This window comes from Pan troglodytes, chromosome 19, assembly GCF_028858775.2.
Source record: "Pan troglodytes isolate AG18354 chromosome 19, NHGRI_mPanTro3-v2.0_pri, whole genome shotgun sequence".
NCBI lineage: Eukaryota > Metazoa > Chordata > Mammalia > Primates > Hominidae > Pan > Pan troglodytes.
In genome coordinates this window covers 78,699,335-78,725,580 of record NC_072417.2, presented here as the reverse complement: position 1 = coordinate 78,725,580, position 26,246 = coordinate 78,699,335, and the positions used below count along the sequence as shown (strand labels likewise).

General features: G+C 40.2%; 1 protein-coding gene across 30 annotated transcripts in view; it reads left to right on the top strand.

Annotated features, from left to right (window-relative positions):
• CEP112 (centrosomal protein 112) overlaps positions 1-26,246 on the top strand; it is a 555,600-nt gene that overhangs the window by 454,267 nt on the left and 75,087 nt on the right. The window contains exon 24 of one of the 30 annotated variants that reach the window (XM_054670609.2): positions 21,895-22,447. The exons of the other annotated variants lie outside the window; for them this stretch is intronic. Coding sequence (XP_054526584.1) covers positions 21,895-21,909 — 15 coding nt within the window. The 3' untranslated portion in view covers positions 21,910-22,447. Of the gene's footprint in view, positions 1-21,894; positions 22,448-26,246 lie in introns of those variants that run through there. 30 annotated transcript variants of the gene reach the window in all.

The window sequence follows — 26,246 nt, the reverse complement described above, 5'->3', positions numbered from 1 at the left end:
GCATTTTTGCTAGCTTTTACTCTTCTTTACTCATTTTATTTGGTGTTGGGAGAGGGACATTCAATCTACTATCTAATCTTGAGAAGTCTATTTGACTTCTTTATAACATTTAACAAGGATCTTCTGCTGCTCAGATATTACCACAATAATGCTGCCTAACAAACACTTTTGGAGACTCAGTGACTTTCACTCACATTTATTTTTCTTGGAACATGTCTGCGGGTCGCTGTTGTGGCTCAAATTCAGAATGTGCATTGACTGACTGGGTTTGACTCCAGGCTTTAGATCGGATTCAGGCCAGCTCTAGACGTCTGTACAGTCAGCTTGGACTAGTAGTTGTCCAGAATATCCTGTTAATGGTAGATTACAGAAGTGCAAGAGGATGGGTTGAAAGAAATCACTGCATCCTCAGCCTCATTTCTGTCCACGTCAATGAGGCAGGGAAATTACATACTAACTCTAGTTAGAAGACCATGAACATCTGTGAACAACGATCTAATCTGCACGTGACTAGCCTCTAAAAACTTCCTTAGCTCTATGGCAGCACTTTCCTAGGGCATCTACCTTTCGGAACCCCTCTTTCCCATTCTTGTTCCCGTCTCCTCTTTTTTGCACTGAAATAATGGTATTAGTTAGGGCCTATTTTGTTTTCTCTATATACACTGGATTGTCCCTGGACAATCTTATCCCTTCATGTTAACTTCCAGACAAATGAATTTTGAATTTTCATCACCATTCAAACTTTTCTCCCGAGCCCTCAATCCACATTTCTGACTACTACTGGGCATTTCCATTTGGATGGACCATAGACTGTACAATCTAGACCTGTCATAAACTGAATTTATCTTCCTCTTGCTCTTCTCCCAGCCCCAGCCTGCTCTTCTTCTTGTATTGGTTATCTGAATTAAAGTACCACCATCATCCACCTACTCACGGAAGTCAGATTCCCTAGAAATCCCCCTGAATTAATTCTTTCCTTCCCTTACCTCTCATAGGTCAGTTCCTAGAGAAAACTCCTAAATATCTCCAAACTCATACCCCACTCCCCAATCACTAGATCCTACCTTCTAGGTCAGATCATCATCATCTTTGACCTTGCCTAGCACAATCACCGTTATCTAGAATCACTGCCAATAACTCGACCCTCTCAAATCTATGCCTCACACTACTGATAAGGTAACTTTTCTAAAACACAAATATGGGCATGTTGTTTTTTCTTAAAATTCATCAATGGCTTTCCATTGCCTACAGGATAAAACCTATACTTGTCAATATGGCATACAAAACACTTTATGATCTAAACCAGCAGCTCTTAAGGTATTCTCTGCAGACTCCGATGAGTCCCTGAGACCTTTACAATGGCCCCACAAGGTCAAACTATTTTCATAATAACACAAAGATATCACTTTCCTTTTTTACTATATTGATACTTACACAGATGATATAGAAGCAGTGGTGGGTAAAACTGCTGGTGGCTTCACACAAAACAAGGCTTTAACATGAAACCATATGACTAGTCATTATTTTCTTCACTACCATGTACTTATGGTTAAAAATAAAAAGCAATAAAATATACAGATGGTCCCTGATTTACAGTGGCTCAACTTACAATTTCTCAACTTTACGATAGGTTAATCAGGATATTAAGTACATTTTCACCTTAACGATATTTTCTACTTACATTGGGTTTATTGAGACTTAACACCATCTTAGTTGAAGAGCGTCTGTATTGATTTTGTTAAATCTCAAACCTTGAGGATACATCTCTTTTAATATTAGTAGGAAGTACACATGAAGCACTTCTGCTGCATACTGAAGTAGGATGGCTGTCTTAGAGAAAAGTAGTTCTGTGTCTGTATGAGTATGAGCTGAACTCTAGTCACTCTGAAAGAACGATTGACAGGCAAGCTATGCTTATTCACACTTGAGTATTTGGCAGATGTTTTCTTGAAAATGAATGAAATGAAACAAGCCTGGCATTTCAAGGGTAACAACTGACTATATTGTTGCTAATGATAAAATTTAAGCTTTCAAGCCAAAATTAGAATTTTGGAAAACTAATACCACCACTGTGAGCCTGACAGCCTCACAATACTTACAGACTTTTCTGATAAGATCAGTGATATTATCAGTGATGTGAATGGGAAGAAAGGGGAAGGAAGAGAATGAAGTGTATCAACATTTGGAAGATTTGTATAACTCACAGAACCATGTTTTCCAAATGACAAACACCTGATGTTACAAAACCATGCCTGAGTAAAAGATCCATTCAAAATACAAAAGAGACCAATGGATGTTAGTGTAATAGTATGAAAAGCTCACTGATAGAGTTTCAGATTCCACATTGCAACTAACTTTTAAGAAGCTACCACTTGTCAAGTTTTGGCATAGTAACAAAAATATCCACAGTCATCTAAAAAGGCTACTAAAATACTCCTCCCTTTTCTAACTTCTTATCTGTGTGAGACTAGATTTTCTTCCTGTTCTTCAATCAAAGTAACATCTTGCAAGAGATTGAATGCAGAAGCATATTTGAGAATCAGCTTCCTTCTATCAAATCAGACATTGAAAAGATTTGCAAAAAATGAAACATAGCTAGTTGTCTCACTAATGTTTTTTGCTTTGGAAAATAGTTATTTTTCTATTAAAATATTATATTTATGTTTACACATAATGAGTGTATTACTATTTTAATGAGTAAAATGTTTTAATATTTCTTAGTTTTAATATGTAATATGATAAACTCAGTAGATGTAATCCACATATACAAAACCTCTTTGGGGTTGTCAGTTTGTAAGAGTGGAAAGGAATCCTGAAACCCAATACTTGGAGAACCACTTGTCTAGACATCACCCTCCAGTCTCCCTCATCAGCTGCCAGTGCTCAACATAGATGCCATGTTCTCTATGATCCCATGCCCCATGGGAAATGCCCACAAGTTCTATGTAAAGTGTCCTTTCCCTTTGACTTAAGGTCATCTTTTCTGCGAAGCATCAGAGTGAGAAACTCATGCCAACCTCGTTCATCCCTCTAATGAAGTGTTTGCTGTATTACAATGCTGACCCATAATCCCTCACCCAGTCCGAATCTGCAGGTTCTAGGAAAGTGGTGCTTGTGCTGTATCTGCAGTGGGTACTGGGACAGCACAGTCTACTCAGACACATACAGGAATAGTGAAATGTGTGAGTGTCCCCAGTGAATGAGACAAGTAGAGATTTTAAGTACCCACCCAACATCAGTCAGGTTTTGTTCCCAAAGAAGTTAACTGCAGACTTTCAAAAAGAATTTGTGTTTTTCGGAGGACTTTTGGATTTCAGGATTGCAGATAGAACATTGTGGACCTGTATTTAGATGAATTGTCTTTCTCACCAACTAGACTGTGAGGTTTTTGAGAGCAAGCTTTAGTGCAATGTTTGTTTCAATGGAAGTGCTGGAAATACACAGAATAAATGAATGATGTTCCCTCATAAATCATAAAAGGTTCTGATAACAAATAGTGTCATTTATTCTCATGTCATTTTATTTTTAGTGGCAGCAAGCTCATAAATATTTTGTAATGGTATAGCAGATATGGGGAGAGAACTCAGATCTTGTGGTAACCGTCATATATTTTGCCTAATTATGCAGATTCTAAAAAAATATCGTGCGCCTTGTATATACAGACACACCTTGTTTTATTGCACTTCATTTTATTGCACCTCACAGACATTGTGTTTTTTACAATTCAAGGTTTGTGGCAACTCTGTGTCAAGTCTATTGGCACCATTTTTCCAACAGCGTGTGCTCACTTTGTGTCTCTGTGTCACATTTTGGTAATTCTTGCAATATTTCAGACCTTTTCATTATTATATTTGTTATGGTAATCTGTTATCAGTGATCGTCGATGTTACTATTGTCATTGTTTTGGGGTGCCACAAACTGCACCCATGGGAGACAACAAACAATAAGTGTTGTGTGTATCCTAACTGCTCCACTTCCTAGCCATTCCCCCATCTCTCTCCATCTCCTTGGGCCTCCTTCTTCCCTGAGACACAATATTGACGTAGGCCAATTAATAATTCTACAATGGCCTCTAAGCGTTCAAGTGAAGAGTCACACATCTCTAACTTTAAACCAAAAGCTAGAAATTACTAAGTTCAGTGAGGAAGGCATGTTGAAAGCCGAGACAGGCCCAAAGCTAGGCCTCTTGTACAAAACAGCCACATTGTGAATGCAATGGAAAAGTTCTTGAAGGAAATTAAAAGTGCTACTCCAGTGAACACATGAATGGCAGAAAGCAAAGCAGCTTTGTGATGATATGGAGAAAATTGTAGTAGTCTAGTAGAAGATCAAACTAACCACAACCTTTCCTTAAGCCAAAGTCTGATTCAGAGCAAAGGCCATAAATTTCTTCAATTCTGTGAAGGCTGAGAGAGGTGAGGAAGCTGCAGAAGAAAAGGCTGAAGCTAGCAGAGGTTTGTTCATAAGGTTTAAGGAAAGAAGCCATCTCCATAACATAAAAATGCAAGGTGAAGCAGCAAGTGCTGAAGCTACAGCAAGATACCCAGAAGATCTAGCTAAGGTCATTGATGAAGGTGACTACACTAAATGACAGATTTTCTGTGTAGATGAAACAGCCTTCTGTTGGAAGAAGATGCCATCTAGGACTTTTATTACTAGAGAAGCTTTAAAACTACAAAGGACAGGCTAACTCTCTTGTTCAAGGCAAGTGCAGCTGGTGACTAAGGCCAGGGCTCATTAACCATTCCAAAAACCCTAGGATGCTAAAGAATGATGCTAAATCTAATCTGCCTGTGCTTTTTCAGTGGAACAAGAAAGGCTGCACTGCAGCTTGGTTTACAGCATGGTTTCACGAATATTTTAAGTCTGCTATTGAGACCTCCTGCCCAGAAAAAAAAGATTCCTTTAAAAAAAATTACTGCTGATTAACCATGCACCTGGTCACCCAAGAGCTCTAATGGAGATGTACAAGGAGATGAATGTTGTTTTCTTGCCTGCTAACACAGCATCCATTCTCCAGCTCATTAATCCAGGAGTCATTTCAACTTTCAAGTCTTCTTATGTCAAAAATACACTTCATAAGACTGTAGCTGCCATAGATGGTAATTCCTCTGATGGAACTGGGCAAAGTAAATTGAAAACTTTCTGGAAAGGCTTCACCATTTTAGAGCCATTAAGAACATTTTTGATTCATGGGAGGAGGTCAAAATATAAACATTAACAGGAGTTTGGAAGAAGTTGATTCCAACTTTCACGAATGACTTTGAGGAAGTAACTGCAGATGTGGTAGAATAGCAAGAGAACTAGAATTGGAAATGGAGCCTAAAGATGTGACCGAATTGCTGCAACCTCATGACCAAATTTGAATGAAGAGTTGCTTCTTATGGGTGAGCAAAGACAATGTTTTCTTGAGATGGAATCTAATCCTGGTGAAGATGCTGTGAACATTGCTGAAATGACAACATAGGATTTAGAATATTATATCAACTTAGTTGATAAAGCAGTGGCAGGATTTGAGAAGATAGACTCCCATTTTCAAAGAAATTCTACTGTGGTTAAATCAAACAGCATTGCATGCTACAGAGAAATCTTCTGTGAAAGCAAGTCAATTGGTGCAGTGAACTTTATTTTTATCTTGTTTAAGAAATTGCCACAGCCACCCCAGCCTTCAGCAACCACCACCCTTATTAGTCAGCAGCCATGAGCATCAAAAGCAAGATCCTCCACCAATAGAAAGATTAGGACTCTCTGGGGGCTCAGATGATTGTTAACATATCTTAGCAATAAGAAAGTTTTAATTAAACTTTAATTGTTCTTTTAGACATAATGCTATTGCACACTTAATAGACTATAGTATAGTGTAAACATGACTTTTATTTGCACTGGGAAACCAAAAAAATATGTGAGACTCTCTTTATCATGGTATACACTTTATTACAGTGGTCAGGAACTGAACTTGGAGTATCTCCGCGGTATGCCTGTATTATCTAAGAACACAATTTGTATACTCCAGGGGCAATGCCCACAAAAGGCTGTATGCCAAAGCCAAGTTATCTAAATGTGAGTTGGCACTATCCACTGAGCTCACAGAAGTTCATTTGGGGAAACGTTAGAAATAGTTCTTTAAAGAGACTGTGGAACATTCTTCTGGCATCACTGCACCACCAGGGCTAAGTCCTTTCTTTGAAGCTAGCGTATTGAAAGTTTCTCACTGTGAAGCCAGATGTCCAAGCAGAGATTTCATATCAAGGAGAAATGTTGTAAAATTTTTGCTTGCAGGCATAGAAAAGAGATTTTACAGCATTGATGCTTCTCTCCCTTGGCTACTGACTGGAGTTCACAAGACAAGGTCAGCTGCCAGTAGGACATCTAGCAATCTGGTCTGTGTTACCAGAAGGGCTTGGTTGGGGGCGGGGGGTGGGGGGTGTAGAATATTTCATAAGATTGGGCAATTCTTACTGTCCTAAAAGCTTACAGGAATCAATTTCCCAAGGAATAAAATTACAAACCTCATTGTGGTGTTTTAGTAGCATTGAGAAACAGGAAGAAATCTCGATGCCTAGCATCAAATGGCATTGTTTGGGACCTGTTCATTACTTAATTCCTGTCTCCCCTGTATGCACGTCCTTACGGCACAAGGAAAGTGGCATTTTCTTTGTGCCTTCCTGAATTAGAATTAATAATGCTAAGAATAGAAATGTATTTTCCATCCCACCTAAGAAGGTTTGCCTGCTCACTCAGAAAGAAAGACAGAGCCATTCAGTCATAGTAGCATAAAGCGTAAGTGCCATTTTTCAGGAAGAATGCTCTGGAAGATAGGCTTGGATACACTGTGGCTGTGAATTATGACCTTGCTTCCTAGAGCAAGGAGAAGCAATAGCAATAAATGAGCGGAGAAGAAAGGAACAGTTCTCTCTCAAAAGTATTTTTTACCCCAAAGCTTCCCTCCGATTCTATTCTCTGGCAGTTTTTATTTTATTTTAAAACTAGTCAAATAAGATTCTTTGTTCAGTGGACAAAACTTCAAGTGCTATGAGAGATATTTTTAGCCCCTGGAACATTGCCTTGTGTACGTTAAGGAATCAATTAAGGTTTGATGAGCGAATACACGAATATGTGAGTAGGGAGAGTGTGATCAAAAGAACACAGGTGAAAGTAGATTCCTCTTCACTAATGGCTAAATTGTACTCTTTGGAAGTCACTAGGTGACTATATATGGTTAATTGGTTTTTCTGTTTGTTTGTTTGTTTGTTTGTTTGTTTGAGACAGGATCTCGCTATGTGGCCCAGGCTGGAGTGCAGTGGCACGATCTTGGCTCTCTGCAGCCTCCAACTCCTGGGCTCAAGCGATCCTCCCTCCACAGACCCCAACCTTAGTAGCTGGGATTACAGATGCGCGTCACCACGCCCAGCTAGTTTTTGTATTTTTAATAGAGACAGGGTTTCACCATGTTGCCCAGGCTGGTGGTTAATTGTATTATTGCATGGTCCAAAATGAAGTACTTTGGTTAGTAAACTATTGGAATATATATGGATAATTTTAGTTTTTTAATTTTAAAAATTTAACAAAAAACGACTTGGACATTGTTAATCTTTAATAATGCTAAACTGTATCGGAGATAGTTCAAAGGCAGTATAATGAACGTAATGATCATTGAATGACATAAATGTAAGCCTCAGCAACCAAAATTACTGAATGATTTAATATGTATTAGGTGGTGCAAAAGTAATTGCGGTAATGGCAAAAACCGCAATTACTTTTGCACCAGCCTCATATATGCTACATAGGTGTATATGCACATATTTATATATGCAGTCATATGTCACATAACAACATATCAGTCAAGATGGACTACATAGATGATGGTAGTCCCATAAGATTACAATGAAATAAATGATGAGAAATCCTTACCACCTAGTAACTTCTTAATTATCCTGACCCTTTGTAGGCCTAGCCTAATGTGTGTGTTTTTGTCTTATTTTTAACAAAAAGCTTAAAAAGTAAAAACAAAAAAATTAATAGAAAAAAGCTTATGGAATAAGGATATAAAGAAAAATGGAATATGTACAATTATTATCTGTCAAATAAAAATAAATTTTTAACAAAGGAAAAAATATTGTATAGCTGCACAATGTGTTTCTGTTTTAAGCTATGTTATTACCAAAGAGTCAAAAAGTTTAAATTTTTTTTTAAGTTTATAAAGTGAAAGTGTTCCAGTAAGCTAAGATGAGTTCATTATTGAAGAAAGAAAATGTTGTTTTATAAATTTAGCATAGCCTAAGTGTAGAGTATCTTAAAGTCTACAGTGGCGTACAGTAATGTCCTAGGCCTTCACATTCACTCACCACTCACTCACTGACTCACAAGTGCAACTTCCAGTCCCGCAAGCTCCATTCATGGTAAGTGCGCTATGTAGGTGCACCATTTTGTATCTTTTATACTGTATTTTTACTGTACCTTTTCTTTGCTTAGATATATTTATATAATTGCCTATAGTGCAGTAATGATACAGTAATGCTACAGTATAGTAACATGCTGTACTATAGGCAATTATACCACAATGGCATAAGGTGCAGGAAATGTACTTGAATACATTTACTCAAGTACCACTGGTACAACAGTTCTCTTTCTCCCATGTCCTTGATGAAATTGACTCACAGCTCCAGGCCCTATAGTCATAGCTAAGCCCAACAAGCAGAGTGTGGTCTCTAGACAAGTGGATAGACTGTATGGCGTTGTTTCTCTTGCAACCTTTCCTAGCTACCAACCAACCTCTTGTTCTTTTTCTGATGTGTATATGATTCAACTCTTCCATCTATTCTCTTAAAGTCCGTTTTGTAATCCCACCATAATATAGAAAATTGAAGAGTAACCTATCACCTCTTCTCCAAATTCCGTAGTGTTTTTCTACTTCTAATCATCCTCTAGCTCTATGCAGCATTTGACTATATTGATTGACCAACAATTTTCCTTCTAAAACAGGCATTGTCAAGCTTGTTCTGTAAAGGGCCAAATAGTAAAAATGTTAGGCTTTGCAGGCCATATAGTCCTAGTTGAAGCTATTTAGCTTTTAACATTGTGGCCTGAGAGCAGCCATAGACAGTATGTCAACAGATGGGCATGGCTATGTTCCAATAAAACTTTATTGACAAAACCAAGGTAAATGCTAGATTTGGCCAGCTGGCTGTAGTTTGCCAACCCTTATCTTATCTTAGCTTATATGATACTTCTTTTACTTGTCTTTCTTCTGCTGGTCTCTCTTCCTCCCAGTGGGTGTTCCTCGAGTCTATGTCCTGGGCTTTGCTTCTCCTTTTCTTTTCCACACTAAGATCATCTCCTCTGTGATGTCAGCTGTCATTTCTATAGAGATGATTCCCAGAAGCCCTGGCCTGATTCCTAGCTGGGTCCTATATCTTGCACTGCCTGTAAATCATCTTCTTTTGAAGATGCACTACTATTTCAGAGTCACCATCTACAACATTGAGTTGTGATCTTCCCTTCCAAATTGGCCCTTCTTTCCAGTCTATCAGGGTTACCTCCAGTCTTTCTGTTTCCTGTTAGAAACTTTGAGTTCATCTTTGTCCTTTCTTTCCTTCATCCCAATTTATCTCGAGTCTCTCACCAGAGTCCTTGAATGTATTTCTTATTCCTCTGATATGACCCTATTTGGAGCCCTTCTCAACTTGCGATTGATTTAAAACAGCCTCCTCTCAGCCGATAGCCCTGCCAAAAGGCTCTCAGCTTCAGTCCAGTGTGAAGAACTCTGCCAAAGAAATCTTAAATCACTGTGATGTCCTTGTCTTACAAAGAGGGTTTGGAAATCAATAGGAAAACTAACAACCCAGTGGACAAAAAGAGCAAAGAACATGAGTGCAGAATTCATAGAACATCAATGTCCAGCAAACTTATGAAAAAAAAAAATGCTCATTCTTACTCATAATCAAATAAATGTAAATCAGAAGTCCAAAGTTTTGAAGGGACTGACTGCCACCCGACCAGTATAAGTTTTCATTTTGAAAACGTGGTCAATGATGAAGATACAGGGAAACCAGCAGGCTCGTTCCCCATTTCTGGGAGTATAAACCAGTGTGGCCTCTGTGGAGGGCAGTATGGTCTTATCTACCAACATTCAAATGCACATAACCTTTGGGCCAGCAGTTCCCCCTGACAGGAATCTATCTCTGGATATACTTGCAAGTCTATACAATATCTTTGCAGGATTGTTTGAGCAAAAAGCTGGGGAAAGCAAATTATGACACATCCACACAATGGAATATTATGAGGCTTTTTTAAAGAATGAAATAGATCTCTTTGAAAATGAGGCAAGATTGCTAATATATAATAAATGAAAAGAGTGCAGCATGTCATATACATAAAAAGATGTCCTGAGTAGGTCTCCAGATGGGTAATAGTGATTATTTGGGGGGAATAGGACTTTCCATTTTTTATTTTATATCTTTTGATGATGTCTTAATTTCTGAAAACGTCTTATGACTAAATTGAATTTAGAGGGTTGCTTATAACATCATGATCAAACTCTTCTGCTTAGCTTTCAGAGCCCATCCAGGTTTCTCACTATTCCTTGACACACACATTCTCTTCCAATCAAGCTGGTTCTCACTATCCACAAGCACCTCGCCAGCCACGCAACCTGCCTTCTCTCATGCTGTTCACCTTCCTCCTCAGCAGCATCTTTAACCCTCAGACTTGTCAAGTTTTATCATCTCGAGGTCTTATCTCCCTCCTCCATGAAGCTCTGCTGACTGCCCCAGTCCTCAAGAACCTTACACTTTCATGAGGTCCTGTTATTAATCCTTAATAATAATTTTTTTTTTTGAGATGGAGTCTCACCCTGTCACCCACGCTAGGGTGCAATGGTGCAATCTCAGCTCACTGCAACCTCTGCCTCCCGGGTTCAAACGATTCTCCTGCCTCAGCCTCCCAAGTAGCTTGGATTACAGGCACCCACCACCACACCCAGCTATTTTTTGTATTTTTAGTAGAGACGGGGTTTCACCATGTTGGCCAGGCTAGTCTCAAACTCCTGAACTTGTGATCCACCCACCTCAGCCTCCCAAAGTGCTGGGATTACAGGCGTGAGCCACCATGCCCAGCCAATAATTATTTGATTATTTCATGCCTCACACTTTCCGTTTCTGCATAACACCCACAGTACTGGGTGCTCAAACATAAAGACTTCATTGATTTAAAGAATATAATCCCTGGATACTGGCCTGACATGGTGGCTGATATGGCTTGGCTCTGTGTCTCCACCCAAATCTCATCATGTACTCCCATAATCCCCACATGTTGTGAGAGGGACCCAGTGGGAGGGACCTAGTGGGAGATAATTTGAATCATGGGGACAGTTTCCCCCATACTGTTCTAGTGGTAGTGAATAAGTCTCACAAGATCTAATGGGTTTATCAGGGGTTTCCGCTTTTTCATCCTTCTGATTTTCTCTTGCCACCACCATGATTCTGAGGCCTCCCCAGCCATGTGGAACTGTAAGTCCAATTAAACCTTTTTTTCTTCCCAGTCTTGGGTATATCTTTACCAACAGCATGAAAACAGACTAATACAGTGGCTCACACCTGTAATCCCAGCACTTTGGGAGGCCCAGGCGACTGGATCACTTGAGGTCAGGAGTTCCAGACCAGCCTGGCCAACATGGTGAAACCCCGTTTCTACGAGATACAAAAGATTAGCCAGGTGCGGTGGTGCGCACCTGTAATCTCAGCTACTCAGGAGGCTGAGACAGGAGAATCACTTGAACCCAGGAGGTGGAGGTTGTAGTGAGTTGAGATTGTGCCACTGCACTCCAGCCTGGGTGACAGAGTGAGACTCTGTCTCAAAAAATATATATACACATATAATCCCTGGTTACTAAATATATTAATTTATTTTATACCTATTATTGCTTGTTTTCAAGGCAGCTTTAAACACATCAATACCAACCTTAGTGTTAAAAGAAGTAGGGACCCCATATCCCCACCCCTACAAAATGTTAGTTCTTGGATTAGTTAAATATCTAAGCCTTCAGTTTAACAAGCTCCTCTTTTAAGATTCAGACATCCTTGATGTATTAACATATTAAACCACTTGAAGTAATTCACACTCTAATGTGAAACTGTTTAATCAGAGACTTTGTTCCTAACAATTAGATGAGATCATCTCACTTGAAGGAGTAGGAGGAGGTATTTGGGGCAGGGAGGGAGAAGAAGAGGGCAAGGAAGTCATTTAGGAACCTGAGGAATAGAGCTTGAAGGTGTCTGCAAGTGGGGAGCGGGCAGCCTTGGGGGCAGCAGGAGGGGCTGTTCAGTGGAAGAGGGGTAAAGGGGCTAGACTGAAATGGGAAGAATTACCCCTAGGGCAGGACTAGGCTGAGAGCCAGCCTGTTGGTGGACTTCATTTCAGATCATCTTTGTTGCTGTAGAACTTTAACACCTGACTTCAGAAGTCTTTCAAACACTATTGTGCCTGATCCTATATTTACATGTATAGGTTGAGACATATGTATAATTTTTTTAAAAGAAAGTGGAATGTATGCGTATGTTGTACATGTATGTAAACATTTCTAGAAAAAGAATGAATATATGCATATATATGTATATTTTCCAATAGTAGTTATATGCTACTGAGAGAAAAGTGAAGTTATGAATAAACAGTTGTATTATCATAACTGATTCTGCATAACTGTGCCTTATAAATCATGGAACAATTTAAAGACATTTCTAGCGCATTCTATTTTACATTTATATAGTTATTTTTAAGGGACTTGTTGCTACTGCATCAGGAAATCTATAATATCTCATGGTAAATTATGCAGTTTCTAAGGAACTGAACCAAAATCAATAAATTTAGCAAAATAAACCTAGTAGTACACATATATCATGTTTTTCAAGTGTATGTAATTGGCAAAAATTAATGTGATGCTGTCCTGCCATCCAAAAAGACCGGGCTGTTATTTCCCGAGTTGTCAATGGGAGGCTATTGCTATAATAGCAGCAGTAGTAGCAGCAAAAGCAAAAGATTTGGAGCAAGAAGGCCGGGATGGTTGGTGGGTTACAGGAATGCTTTAATGTTGGAAACACAGAGGAAAAAGTGGAATTAAAAAAAAGAACAACCCCCATTTTTTCAAAAGAAGCAGAACCCTTCAGCTTTTATGTCTCTGTCACTTGCTGTAGGATTCTTCATAAAGCCCTCTAACCACCTAAATAAATATTCATATGGCTGCTCAACATCTCATTAATAAAACAGGATTTGGTGGTAAAATATTTCAGAGTAACAGATGATTTGCATCTCACCCTTGTTTAACTTTAAATCTCAAGCAATTAATAAATTAGACTCAAGAGCTTTTTAAGAAGTAACATTTTACATGTACCACAAATTGCATTATTTTTATGTGTAAATAATGATGAAAGGGGAGATTGTTCCTTTGATGTCTATAAACTACACTGTAAAATATGCAGAAACATTCTTGAGTTTAGTTGGAGCCAAAACAAATAGACTAGTTCATAAAACAAAGCAGCAGCATTCTTAGAGACAAGCATTATTTTTCTTTTCTTCCCAATTACTTTTTCCCCATCTTTTATATTCTTGCCATTTCTAGTAGCAGATTCATTCCAAATTCGCAAGTGATGTTAGCCTGTATTCTCTCATCTGGAGAACTGAGCTCTTCTCAGGTTCCTCCCAATAAACTTGGCTTCCTGTACAACGCTTACAAGACCTCAACTGGACTGCCAGTTTTAATACAGTGAATCATTTTTGTAGGTAGTATTTCATTGCTGCCTAAAAAACTAATTATTCCATATTTTAGCAAATATTGATGTTCTTTGGAGAGATATATTTACTTTCCTCTCTATTTTCCAAGCTGGCTTATCTGATTTCATTTTGTTTTTAAAATAGCGTCAGCAAATTCTTGTTTACAAAGTCTCCGAGTTTGGCCAGTTTTTTTTCTTTGGCATGGTTAATAAATAGCATCTCATTGTAAGTTCATGTCTACCTACCATGGAACAGAACACAGAAGCAGTTTGGGCTCCCTGTTTGAATATAAAACAAGTGTGTCATTAACATCACAAGATGGATTGTGTTCTACATCTGAAGCACATGTATTCTTCATGAACACACTGTATAGTGTTTGGTTAGATACTGTGTAGATAGGCTTATTTGGAGAAGCTCAGAATGTGTGCTTGACCTCAAATCCCTCCCAGCTAGACAATGGATATTCTTCCATGTTGTGGCCTCTGTTTCAGCCTTGCTGTTCACAAATCTACCATTTCACTTCTTGACCTAATGCTTTTTCACGAAGACTGATCCTGAGCTCCGATCACTTCAAATATCAGACTTGTCTTTCAGATCCTACGCCCCATTTTTTCTAGCTAGGTTTTTATTCTGATCTTCTTTTCTTCTAAATGGCAGTTTTCCACTTAAGCTCACCATCACTCTGTTCTCAAACATCGTGTTCTCTCTCATCCGTTCTTCTTCTGTTCTTAACAAAGCTTAATAAGCAGAGTATTAACTATACTGGATTCATGTGAATCTGTTTTATACCAGCTGAAATCATAATTCCATGTTATTTCATTGATTAACAGAATCTTGAAGCTGAAAAGAATCTTTAAAAAATTGGCTCTACTGGCCAGGCATGGTGGGTCACGCCTGTCATCCCAGCACTTTGGGAGGCCAAGGCAGGCAGATCACCTGAGGTCAGGAGTTCGAGACCAACCTGGCCAACATGGTGAAACCCCGTCTCTGCTAAAAATACAAAAATTAGCTGGGTGTGGTGGTGTGTGCCTGTAATCCCAGCTAGTTGGGAGGCTGAGGCAGGAGAATCCCTTGAACCCAGGAGGCAGAGATTGCAGTGAGCCAAGATCACACCACTGCACTCCAGCCTGGGCAACAAAGGGAGACTCCATCTCAAAAAACAGAAAGAAAGAAAGAAAATTGGCTCTATTGACCTCCCAGTCTTTCTACCCTCATCCCCCACTTCAAAAATGAAAATCTTAAGCCCACCTGAGGGTAAGTGCCTGGTTCTTTTTAGGCAGCTCTTAGCAACACCAAGTCTCAAATCCAGAACTTCTAAGCCTGGTCTTCCCCTCCTACTCCACATAGTCAAATGCACAAGAAAATGAAAACACTACTTTTACTTTAAAATATATGTGAACTGCTAAAATGGATGGAGCATCTTTCTCACCTCTACTGTGATTCCTTGCAATTCAAGCAGAAATTTCCCTTGGCTTTTAGAGTGGGGCTCAGCAAAGCCATTTCTCATGTGGGCAGTCTGAGAAATGTTTCTTTCCTTCAATAGTTGGCTTTGTTGCTTGCTGTGATTTTTTTTTTTAGATTATGCTAGTGGTCCTTGCAAACAAAATGTCCAAGGCCAATTTAGAAAAGAGGTTATGATTTGAAAAGGCATCTTTTTAAACACTAACTAATTTAAAGAGCGTTCCAAAGGAAGGAACTGTTGATCAATAACGATCTCTTGCAGCCTCATAGATGTGGAGGCTCAGCAAAGACACTTATGCCAAGATTGATTTGCAAGAAGCCTGAGGAATTTGTTTTCTAAGAGGAAGCCAGTTGTTTTGAGAATCCATTTAGTTCAAATGATTTGTTTCTATGATGCTAGATGATCAATATATAAATAAAAGAGATCAATACAGCAGCATTCTTTACTTTTGGAAGGATACCAGCACAGTGGTATGAAGATGTCAGGCTCTGTGCTACTTTAAGTAATTTTTCAACCTTTGCCAAACTATGAAGTATTACCTGGAGCCCAGTCTTTTTAAATGCTACCACTGTTGCATTTTTCTTAAGGCTTAAAGTATCCTCTTAGATTATCTTCCATGTGTTGCGTTAAAGAGAGATATAGAACTTAAAGCCTGGGCACGGTGGCTCATGCCTGTAATCCCAGCACTTTGGGAGGCCAAGGCGGGCAGATCACAAGGTCAGGAGATCGAGACCATCCTGGTTAACACGGTGAGACCCCGTCTCTACTAAAAATACAAAAAATTAGCCGGGCATGGTAGCGAGCACCTGTAGTCTTAGCTACTTGGAGGCTGAGGCAGGAGAATGGCATGAACCGGGGAGGCGAAGCTTGCAGTGAGCCGAGATCATGCCACTGCACTCCATCCTGGACAACAGAGCGAGACTCCGTCTCAAAAAAAAAAAAAAAAAAAAAAAAGAGAGAGAGATAAAACTTAAAAGCATGGATTCTGGAACCAGGCTGCCTGGGTTCAAATCCCAGACCCACCATTTAGAAACTATGTGATCTCAAACAAGTTATTTAACCTCTCTGTGCAGCAGTTTCCTCATTTCCAAAATGAGAGAAACAATAAAGCCTGTCTCATAGGAATTGCAAGAATCGAGTGAACTAATGTTTGAAAGCATTGGAATAGTGTCTGCTACTTAATAGGTCCTACATATATTTATGTAACTATTAAATTACTGAAAAAGGCCCTATTCAATAAGTGTTGAGGTATGTTCAAGTGTAACCCATATTAAATAAATCTATCTTAATCCCGTTTCCCTTCTAGCTTCTGTCTGTACTCCATCCCTGCTCATTTCTTATTACTTTATAGTCCAGCTTCTGTTGCCATCAATCCACAGAAACTGCTCTTCCGGTTGCCAGTGACATCCTTGCTGCCTCTGTCTTTACCAGCTTGACTCCCCTCAAGTATCTGACACAATGGGATGCCCTCTGCCTCTCTGACAGCTCTTTCCTAGAAACCTTCACGGCCCCTCTTTGTCTCTTGCCTTGAAACCCTGTTGCTCCTCAGGGAAACTGTTCCTGGCTTCCTTTTCTTATTAGGCTCTGCAATCTCTCTGAGGCAACCTCAGCCACTACCACCTATGTTCTGACAACTGGCAACTTTCTATCTCTAGCCCAGATCTTTTAGATCATAGTGTGTTCTAGCCCTTTCCAAAACCTCCCTGGATATCAAAACAGATGACATGTCCTACTGAAAACTGAAACTCTCCATGTCCAAAATGGAAATCATTATCTGAACCCCCTTAAACCTGCTGCTGCTGTTCCTGTGTTCCCAAACACAGTTCATGGCAGTGTCCACCCATTTGACCCAACCCTTCCTTTCCTCCTCTCTTTCATTGCCATGAGCAGTCCATCACCCAGCCCTCTGAGCCTCAGCTTGGCTCATCCTCTTCTGTGCATTCACAAGGCCCTTCCCCTAGTTCAGGAAAGTACTAGCCCTCCCCTGCTTCTGAACAGGCTCCCGCCCCCAGGCTTGTCCCCTTCCAACCCCTCCTCCACACCACATCCAGAGTGATCTTTCTTCACTGGGTCCCCACGGCCCTGAGGATGCAGCCCAGATGCGCTCGCAAGGCTGCCCTGCCTGCCCCAGTCCTCTCTGTCTCCTCTTCCTTTCCTGCTGCTCGCACCCCCTACCAGTGCTGATCTTTTAAAAAATCTTCAGTTAGGATGAGCTTTCTCTCATCTTCAGCCTTTGGCATATGCTGTTTCTTCTCCCTTCTTCTGGCCAACTCCTACTCTTCCTACAGGTCCCATCTTGGATATCTCTGTTTCTAGACAGATTTCCTGGACCATTCCAGCCTCTAGGACTGGTTTATGTTCTTTATTTTATTTTTGAGACTGAGTCTCACTCTAACACCCAGGCTGGAGTGCAGTGGCATGATCTCAGCTCACTACAACCTCTGCCTCCAGGGTTCAAGTGATTCTCGTGCCTCAGCCTCCCGAGCAGCTGGGATTACAGCTGGCCACCACCACGCTGGGCTAATTTTTGTATTTTTAATTTTTAATAGAGATGGGGTTTCAACATGTTGGCCAGGCAGGTCTGGAACTCCTGACCTCAAGTGATCTGCCTGCCTGGTCCTCCCAACGTGCTGGGATTACAGGCATGAGCCCCTGCGCCCGGACTAATGTTCCATTCTTTATTCACCTCTTGTGCCCTTTGGTTCTCCTGCTGTAGCAGAGCCAGATGCAATGGACTGGGTGCTGTTGCACCTCCCACTGGCCCCTAATCCTGGCAAGAACAGGGCTGTTCACAGCAGAGCCCCGTGCCTAGTGTTCACTGTCAAATAAACCCACTGTTGTGTGAAAGGTATACAACAAAAAAGAGTTCCTTTCAGAAAGCACTTTCTTTCTTCAGTGATGTGGCAACACATATGCAGAGAAAACAAGAAATTTTACTTCTTAAGTATCCCCACATCCTCGATTTTCCATGCTTGGGGGTGAGTCCTCAGATCTGTTTTCCCACTTGCCTTTTCTTTCCCTTTCTCTCTACCTCTCTCTGATGCAAATTATTTATAGTGTTTCTCTGAAGGTTTCACGTGGAAACATCTGACAAAATTTTTAGGGCTAAGAGAACAATCACACTTACAGGCTTAACCCCAAGATAAGAACACTTTCTGGTCTGTCCCTTCTCAATCGTCAATCCCTAAACTATCTAGAAGGTCTGCAATGTTGGATTTCCCTTTCCTTTCTTCTTGTAATGTTTATCCAAGTTTTTCTTTCATCCATGTTAAGGCCATATTATTTCATGACATAAAAATCCCTTTGATTTTATCAATAAGCATAAACAAATAGATCACAAAAAGAAAGAAAGCTAAACTAAACCCTCCCAAAATAAAGTCAATAGAATTTAGGAGATACTCATTGAACTTCTACTGAAATAGACATTAAAATTAAGGGGCTCATGAAAACATAGTATTGTAATGGGATGAGTTGAAGGAGGCACTTTGCAAAAACCCCATCATTGATTATATTTTACAGAAAAAATAGTAAATTTTTTTTTTTTTTTGAGATGGAGTTTCACTCTTGTTGCCCAGGCTGGAGTGCAATGGTGCAACCTCGGCTCACTGCAACCTCCACCTCCCAGGTTCAAGCAATTCTCCTGCCTCAGCCTCCTGAGTAGTTGGGATTACAGGCACCCACCACCACACCCAGCTAGATTTTTTGTATTTTTAGTAGAGACGGGGTTTCACCATGTTGGCCAGCCTGGTCTCAAACTCCTGACCTCAGGTGATCCATCTGCCTCAGCCTCGCAAAGAGCTGGGATTACAGGCGTGAGCCACCGCGCCCAGCCAAAAATAGTAAATATTTGATTGAAATTTAAATAGTAAATGCAACTTCTAGTTAAAATATAGCAAAATTTCACATTTATGCCCCCGTGCTTTTGTTTAGTTATATATAGATAGTTGAAGAGACAAGTCAAATTTTATATTAATAGAGAAAAGTTATCAGAAAAAAATGTACAGGATTTTTTTTGTTGTTCCATTTGGTTTTTAATGAGTGAGCCCACCACCTTAAATGACTGTCAGTGGATGGTTCAGTTCAGTTGGCTTCCCTGCTTTTGTGTTGCTTATTTCTTCCTGGCCAAGAAGTCAGGGACCCTTTTAAACATTTTCACCTTCAGCCACCCATGCCTTCACTTGAGCACACATTCTCTAGCTGCTAGCTTTCCAAGAAATCATGAGTGGGAAAATTAAAACTCAAAAGCTGTGAGAGTTTGGGATACAGGGTTTGAGAAGAAAAACAAACAAACATTTTGCAAAGCAGTGCTTTGTATTTACTGTATAGCATCCATAAAGTAGGCCCACTGTGCTGGACACTGAACTTCGTGTTCAAGTGTCAAATATCTGCCTTTTGGTTAAGCCCTGGAACCAGAAGGAAGAGCTAGGATTCAAAAGCTAGGGAGGAAAAACCAACCAAAAGAAAAGATAAGTATTAAGGATAGTGGTCATAATATGACAGTTCTGAAAACCAGCAAATAAGTTTCAAAACCTTATTTTTGTCCTATTTCTAGTATTTTTTGTGGGTGAGGGGCGGAATCTTCTCTCTTCTGGGACTGACTTGTTTTTGTGTTTGTGAGATCATTCTAGATTAAAGACAGGACATGTGTGCTGAATACCGCCCATCTAGCCACTTGCGTGAGGCCCACAACAGCCTTTAAAAGGCTGTTTCCAGGGGCAAGGAACCTTTTTAAATTCATAGCAAAGACTTGTAAGTGTGATGTGGTTACATGTCCTGAAATATACCGATTTATTTAGCTGAGCAAATTATATTTCCCAATGAGAGCCCAGTCATAAAAGTAGCATTTTTCTAGGAATTTTAAAAAATGGAACATGTAAATAGAAATTTTATTGCAGCTGAGAATGTCTTCGGGTTTGAATTGTTTGCACCATTGTTTACAGACTCCTGGCTTCTGAAGGTTCTAAATGCAATTTCATATTTAAAGGGGATGGCAATAATAAATGATTTCTAGAATCCAGACCTGTAGTCAGGAAAGCATGACTCCCAGCCTTCCATTCCTGTCACTTTCTTGCCCCAGCCCTGTTCCTAGCAAGGGCCTTGGAACCCCTTTGTCCCTGAAATGCCCCTCTACAGCATCATGCACTTCAGTTGTTTTTTTTCCTCATAGTCTCCTGGTTCCTTTTCTCATTTTCATCATTATCCCCACATTTTGAATTGATTATGCTACCAAGACTATTGCAGGGAAGGATGTGTTCCTTGTATCCCAGATGGAAACTTTGAACACATTTTCCAACAGAAACATTATTATAAATGGTGGATGAGTCTCACGGTACAGTTCGCACAATTTAGTATCAGACACATAAAGGTTAAATAATCTTTTTCAGATTCAGGTCTTTCCCTAAAACTTTGACTTGACTCCAAGTAGTCCCTCCCCTGCCCCGCTCTACCTTCCCCGCTCAGTCTCTTTCAACCATCGAACTCTTAAAAGCATAGGGCTGGCTGGGCACAGTGGCTGACGCCTGTAATCCCAGCACTTTGGGAGGCCAAGGTGGGCGGATCACTTGAGGTCAGCAGTTCGAGACCAGACTGACCAACATGGTAAAACCCCCATCTCTACTAAATATACAAAAAAAAATTAGCCTGGCATGGTGGCGGGCACCTGTAATCCCAGCTACTCGAGAGGCTGAGGCAAAAGAATTGCTTGAACCTGGGAGGTGGAGGTTGCAATGAGCCGAGATTGCGCCACTGTACTCCAGCCTGGGCGACAGAGCGAGACTCTGTCTCAAAAAAAAAAAAAAAAAAAAAAACAAAGAAAGAAAAAGAGTAGGGCTATGCCTATGTTCTCTGCTTTTACCATGCATTCGTTTCTTATTCTTTGCTTTATATCCAGTGCTCGGTTTGGTATAAGTACTCAGTAAATTTTTGTCGAATGAAGAAATTGATTTGTTTATTTACATCTATCAACCAATAAAACTACATGCTTAGAAGTAATCAACTTCCTCCTACATATTTTTAGTATTAGCAACAGTAACAGTAGTACTGTAGTAGTCGTTGCTGTTCTTGGGATCATTGTTATGTGGGTGATGATTGTAAGGATAACGTTAATCACAAATCCCCCTAACTCCCCTGATCGGCATTCAACTCTGATAACCACCTCCTGGAAATCCTCTTCTCCCTTGACTCCCCAGATTCTACACGACACTTAAAATTTCTTGGCCAGACGTGGTGGCTTACGCCTGTAATCTCAGTACTTTGGGAGGCCGAGGCGGGTAGATCACAAGGTCAGGAGATCAAGACCATCCTGGCTAACATGGTGAAACCCAGTCTCTACTAAAAAATATGAAAAATTAGCCGGGCGTGGTGGCGGGAGCCTGTAGTCCCAGCTACTCAGGAGACTGAGGCAGGAGAATGGCATGAACCCGGGAGGTGGAGCTTGCAGTGAACCGAGATCACACCACTGCACTCCAGCCTGAGCGACGGAGCAAGACTCCGTCTAAAAAAAAAAAATTTTATTCTATGGTTATTAATACATTTGCTGCCTCTTCTTTTCTCTTCAGGGACTCTAACTATAAATTCTGCCCCAAAGTTGTATGTTGTTTTTCTCTCTATTCTTTCTCTGTTAGCAAACTCACTCACTCCTACAATTTCAACTCTAATTCCTCTTGCAGAACAATCCCGACTGAGCACCTGACCCTGGCTTCTCTTCAGGTTCCAGACTGAATAGACACCTCTGCTTGGATGATCTTTTGGCCTCTAGAACTCAGCATATTTCCCCTCCATCCTTATTACTCCTGACTTAAATTCGACTGAGAGTGTCAACTGACTTTTTCCCTTCTCGCTTACTACATCACATCAGTTGTTTCCTGGTTCTGTATTACTCTTTTCCTTTTTGTTACCATTACCCTAATTCACTTTACACTTACTACTTCTCCCCTGGGCTCTTCCTGGGTCTCCTTGCTCCTTCTGCTCCACCTGCTGCTTGTATTATTACCATTGCAAATAAGTCAATCCTGTATCATCATTCAGGTCTATTCATACAGCTCCCCTACTCAAAAGCTTTCAACTGCTCCCCACTGCCTAACAGCTCCACTAGCCTGCCTACCCCTCATCCTCCATTGTACCTACATGTGCCCTAAACATCATCTAGGGCAGACTATTTTTTTCTGCCTAAATATACCAATATTTTCTTGTATATAAATATTTGGTAATGCTATTTTTACCAGAATATGGGATTGCTTAATTTTTCAGACTTGCATCAATTCCAAATAATAATACAATACTGTTGTGAGTAGTTGAATGGGTTCCCAAAATGGAGGTGAAGCTAGGAGAGAAAATGAAAGAACTGATAGTATGGCTAGGTACGCAGGTGGCTAATGAATGAAGACGTCAAAGTCATGTAATTGTTAGGAGCTGGGGAAAGCGATGCTAGGTCTGGGCTCACATTCTGAACTGACAGTAAGGGGACAAGAGTAAACCAACAGATATATATATACTATTAAAGATGTTCACCTTCATTTAAATGGCTAATAATTATTTTTTAAAAACTTTGATATTCATATGGATCCAAAACTAATAAGATCCATAAAATATATAGTGTTGACTTTTTCACATTTTGATCAGTTGGGTTATCACAGCCCAGAATAAATTAGATGTAACAAGCAGAATTAATTAAATATGTTACATCTTTACGTTGTGGGCAAGATTTATGTACATATGTACATGAAGAGAGAGATATGCACATATACATATACACACACGTATATATGTATATGTGTGTGTGTTTACCTGTGTATGGAAGAGAGTGACAGGAGAGAGATGATGCTTGGAGCTCAAAGGGATACATTCTCTTGGGAATCATCAAACCTTTTTGAAGAGGGGAAGGTAGAGGATACTTGCATAATTTAGGCAAGGGGCATATTCAAGGCTTAGAGAACTGACATTCAAAGGCTCCTTTCGAAGTGTGGCCTAAAAAAGAAAACAAAATCCAATTGACAGATGAAGACTGGCCAGACCGAGAGAGAAGAGGTGGCTTTGGTGTTCTTCAGCTCCTTGGAGATGAATTTATGGAAGAAGGAAAGTCAATCGACGGCTGAGCGTGGTGACTCACTCCTGTAATCCCAGCACTTTGGGAGGCCGAGGCGGGCGGATCATGAGGTCAGGAGATCGAGACCATCCTGGCTAACATGGTGAAACCCCGTCTCTACTAAAAATACAAAAAAAATTAGCCAGGCGTGGTGGCTGGTGCCTGTATTCCCAGCTACTTGGGAGGCTGAGGCAGGAGAATGGCGTGAACCCAGCAGGCAGAGCTTGCAGTGAGCCGAGATCGTGCCACTGCACTCCATCCTGGGCGACAGAGCGAGACTCCATCTCAAAAAAAAAAAAAGAAAGTCAATTGACTTGACATGAGAGGGAATAATAGCTGTTAAAGAAATGGAGGGATTGAAACGAACTATTATTTGTGAAATATTTGAATTTTGCCTTCACAAGAGTATGTTTTCTAGGAACCAATGTGTAGCACAACACTTTGGTACAGCTCTTAAAATAAATTCTAAATTGTTCTTTAGACAGTATAGGTTTTCATTAGCTATATTTAGATTTTCTTATGTTTTTGTTTCCAAAGTTAATATAATTTGTATCCTGTGCAGATTTGGATTTGCTGTTCCCCAGAATAAAAACAGCAATTTCAGAAGGCTACATAATAATTTTAATGATTTCCACAGGTTCTAATTGTCTGCCTACCTGGTAACCCCCCGGACCACCACTAGCTGGTTGAAAGACATACCCTACTCACATATTATGCATTTCCATAAAGCTGCCAGAATCCTGAGTTGCCATGTACTGTCTACCTACCTTTCTGTAAAGCACAGCAATGGAAACAGTATGCAGGGAAAGTGAGAACGACCAATGTATGGTGATTATACTGTGGTTTCAGTTGTCAGTGTGCTATACTTTGAATGTGTTTTCCAATTATTTTGTGCCTTATGTCTGCCATTCTTACTTTTTATGTCCAGCTTTCTCTTTCCTGACCCGACATTAGCCAATTTCGCTTGGCGAAGGTGATTTTTGGCATGAATGCAAGCTTCATTATAGTTCTGCACTGCCGATAAGCACAGCTCTCTGCCTTCCTTGGTTCTTGCTTTTGAGTATCGCCCACAGCACCCACCTACACAGAGGGCAAAGTCTTTGTTCACATCTTCTCATCAAAAGTGAAAATTAGAGCAGGACCCAGACAGTTCTAACCCAACTTACTTTCTAGTACTATTTTGGTCACTATTTACATTTGCTGGTGAAAAAAGCAGAGGGTTTTTTTTGTTGTTGCTCAAAGCCCTTTTGAAGCCCCACAGCACAGCAGAAATTATATGTTTGTCTGGGCTTTGCCAGTCAGATAGAAGAGGGCGGTAACTACATGATGAGGATAGTGACGCGAATAGCCCTGTCCTGTTTTATGTTATTTCTGCAAGCATTTTTAATATGCCATAAATCAAAAGTACTTGAAACTATTTCTGCCTGAGATATAAGCAATGTTAGCCGTCATTTCTCCAGGCAGCGTTCCACTTGACATATAAATACAGAATATTTCAGTCTCCTTAGAGATCTAAAAGAAGTGGATAAGGAGGTGTTTATTTTTTGTTCCGCTATTCATCTTCTGTATATCATAGCCATGAATTACAGAAGAAATGATCATAATTGCCCCATGGGGGCCAGACCATTAATTTCATACCCTGATTTTCCTTACTTATGGCATTTCAAAAATTATTTTGTTGAGCACAGTGGGCATTCAAGTACCTATCCATTAAATGAACAGAGGGTGGTGGTAAGTCTCCCTTTCAACATGCTGACTCTCAGATGTTGGTGTGAGGGTGGCAGTGCCCTCTGACCAAGCAGGGAAGGGCTGCTGGGCATGCAGCACTCGCAGCAGTCGATGGACTCTGTGATGCAAATTAACCTGAGCAGTAGGTGCCTCTGGCTATGGGGAAAGTGGTAGTGGTGTTTTATTTTTGCTTTGTTTCTACCCTTGTACTTTGCCAGAATGCATGCAGTGAGTACATGCTACTTTGGTAATGGGCAAAGTGTCGGGGGAGTTATGTGTTCAGTCGTGTGGTTGTTTGGTAACGGACGTGGTACCTGAAACAGAAAGTGGAATCTGTCTGCTCTACCAGAAGATCATGAATGAGCTCCCAACCCTCTTGCACTTCTTGTACTTTATTGCCATTTGTTCATTTTTGTGACTATAGCAGGGGGAGATAGAGGGAATGGAAATTTATGTTAAAAATGTTTTGACTTCACAAATGCTTTGACTCAGGCATTTGATAAAATCTTGATGAATTTCTAAAAAGCTGGAGAGTCCCAGCTTGGTCAGCAGTATACAGTTAGATGGCCCTAATATAGAGTTTCCATAAGAAAAATAATTACAAAAACTTAACAAAAGTGTGATATATAATCATATAGGTAAATATGGTTGCCCATTTCTTATTCCCCAGTTGTGATAAAATAGCAACTAACATCTATTGAGCTCTTATATGTGCTAACATTGTGTTTTTATGTAATAATCCTCATGTCCACCATATGAGATAGGTACTGTTATTATTCCTTTATTTACAAATGAGTAAACTGAGGCCCAGAAAAATGTAAATAACTTGCCCAAAGTCACATAACTAGCAAAGAGTTGGAGCAGAGATTCCAGCTCAGGCAGCCAGACTGGAAACCTTGAATGCTTCATTACTCTACCATGCATTTGAAGGTTTCACCACTAGACTAATGACCTCTCTAATACTAGAAACTCAATTGATCGTATGACAGTTGAATTTAGTGCTGGGAGATGACCTCTCAAATGTCTTGCTGTGATATAGATGAAAACACGGGTTCAAAGAGGTCACATGTCCTGCCTCCAGCCACGCCGCTAGAGAGAAAGTGAAGCTCCAGTTCGCCACCCACTCGTCGCCACCAACGAGCCATGCTGTCTCACCCAGGAATGCCATGACAAGCAGTTGACTGTCATTACATGAACCTGTTTGTGTTT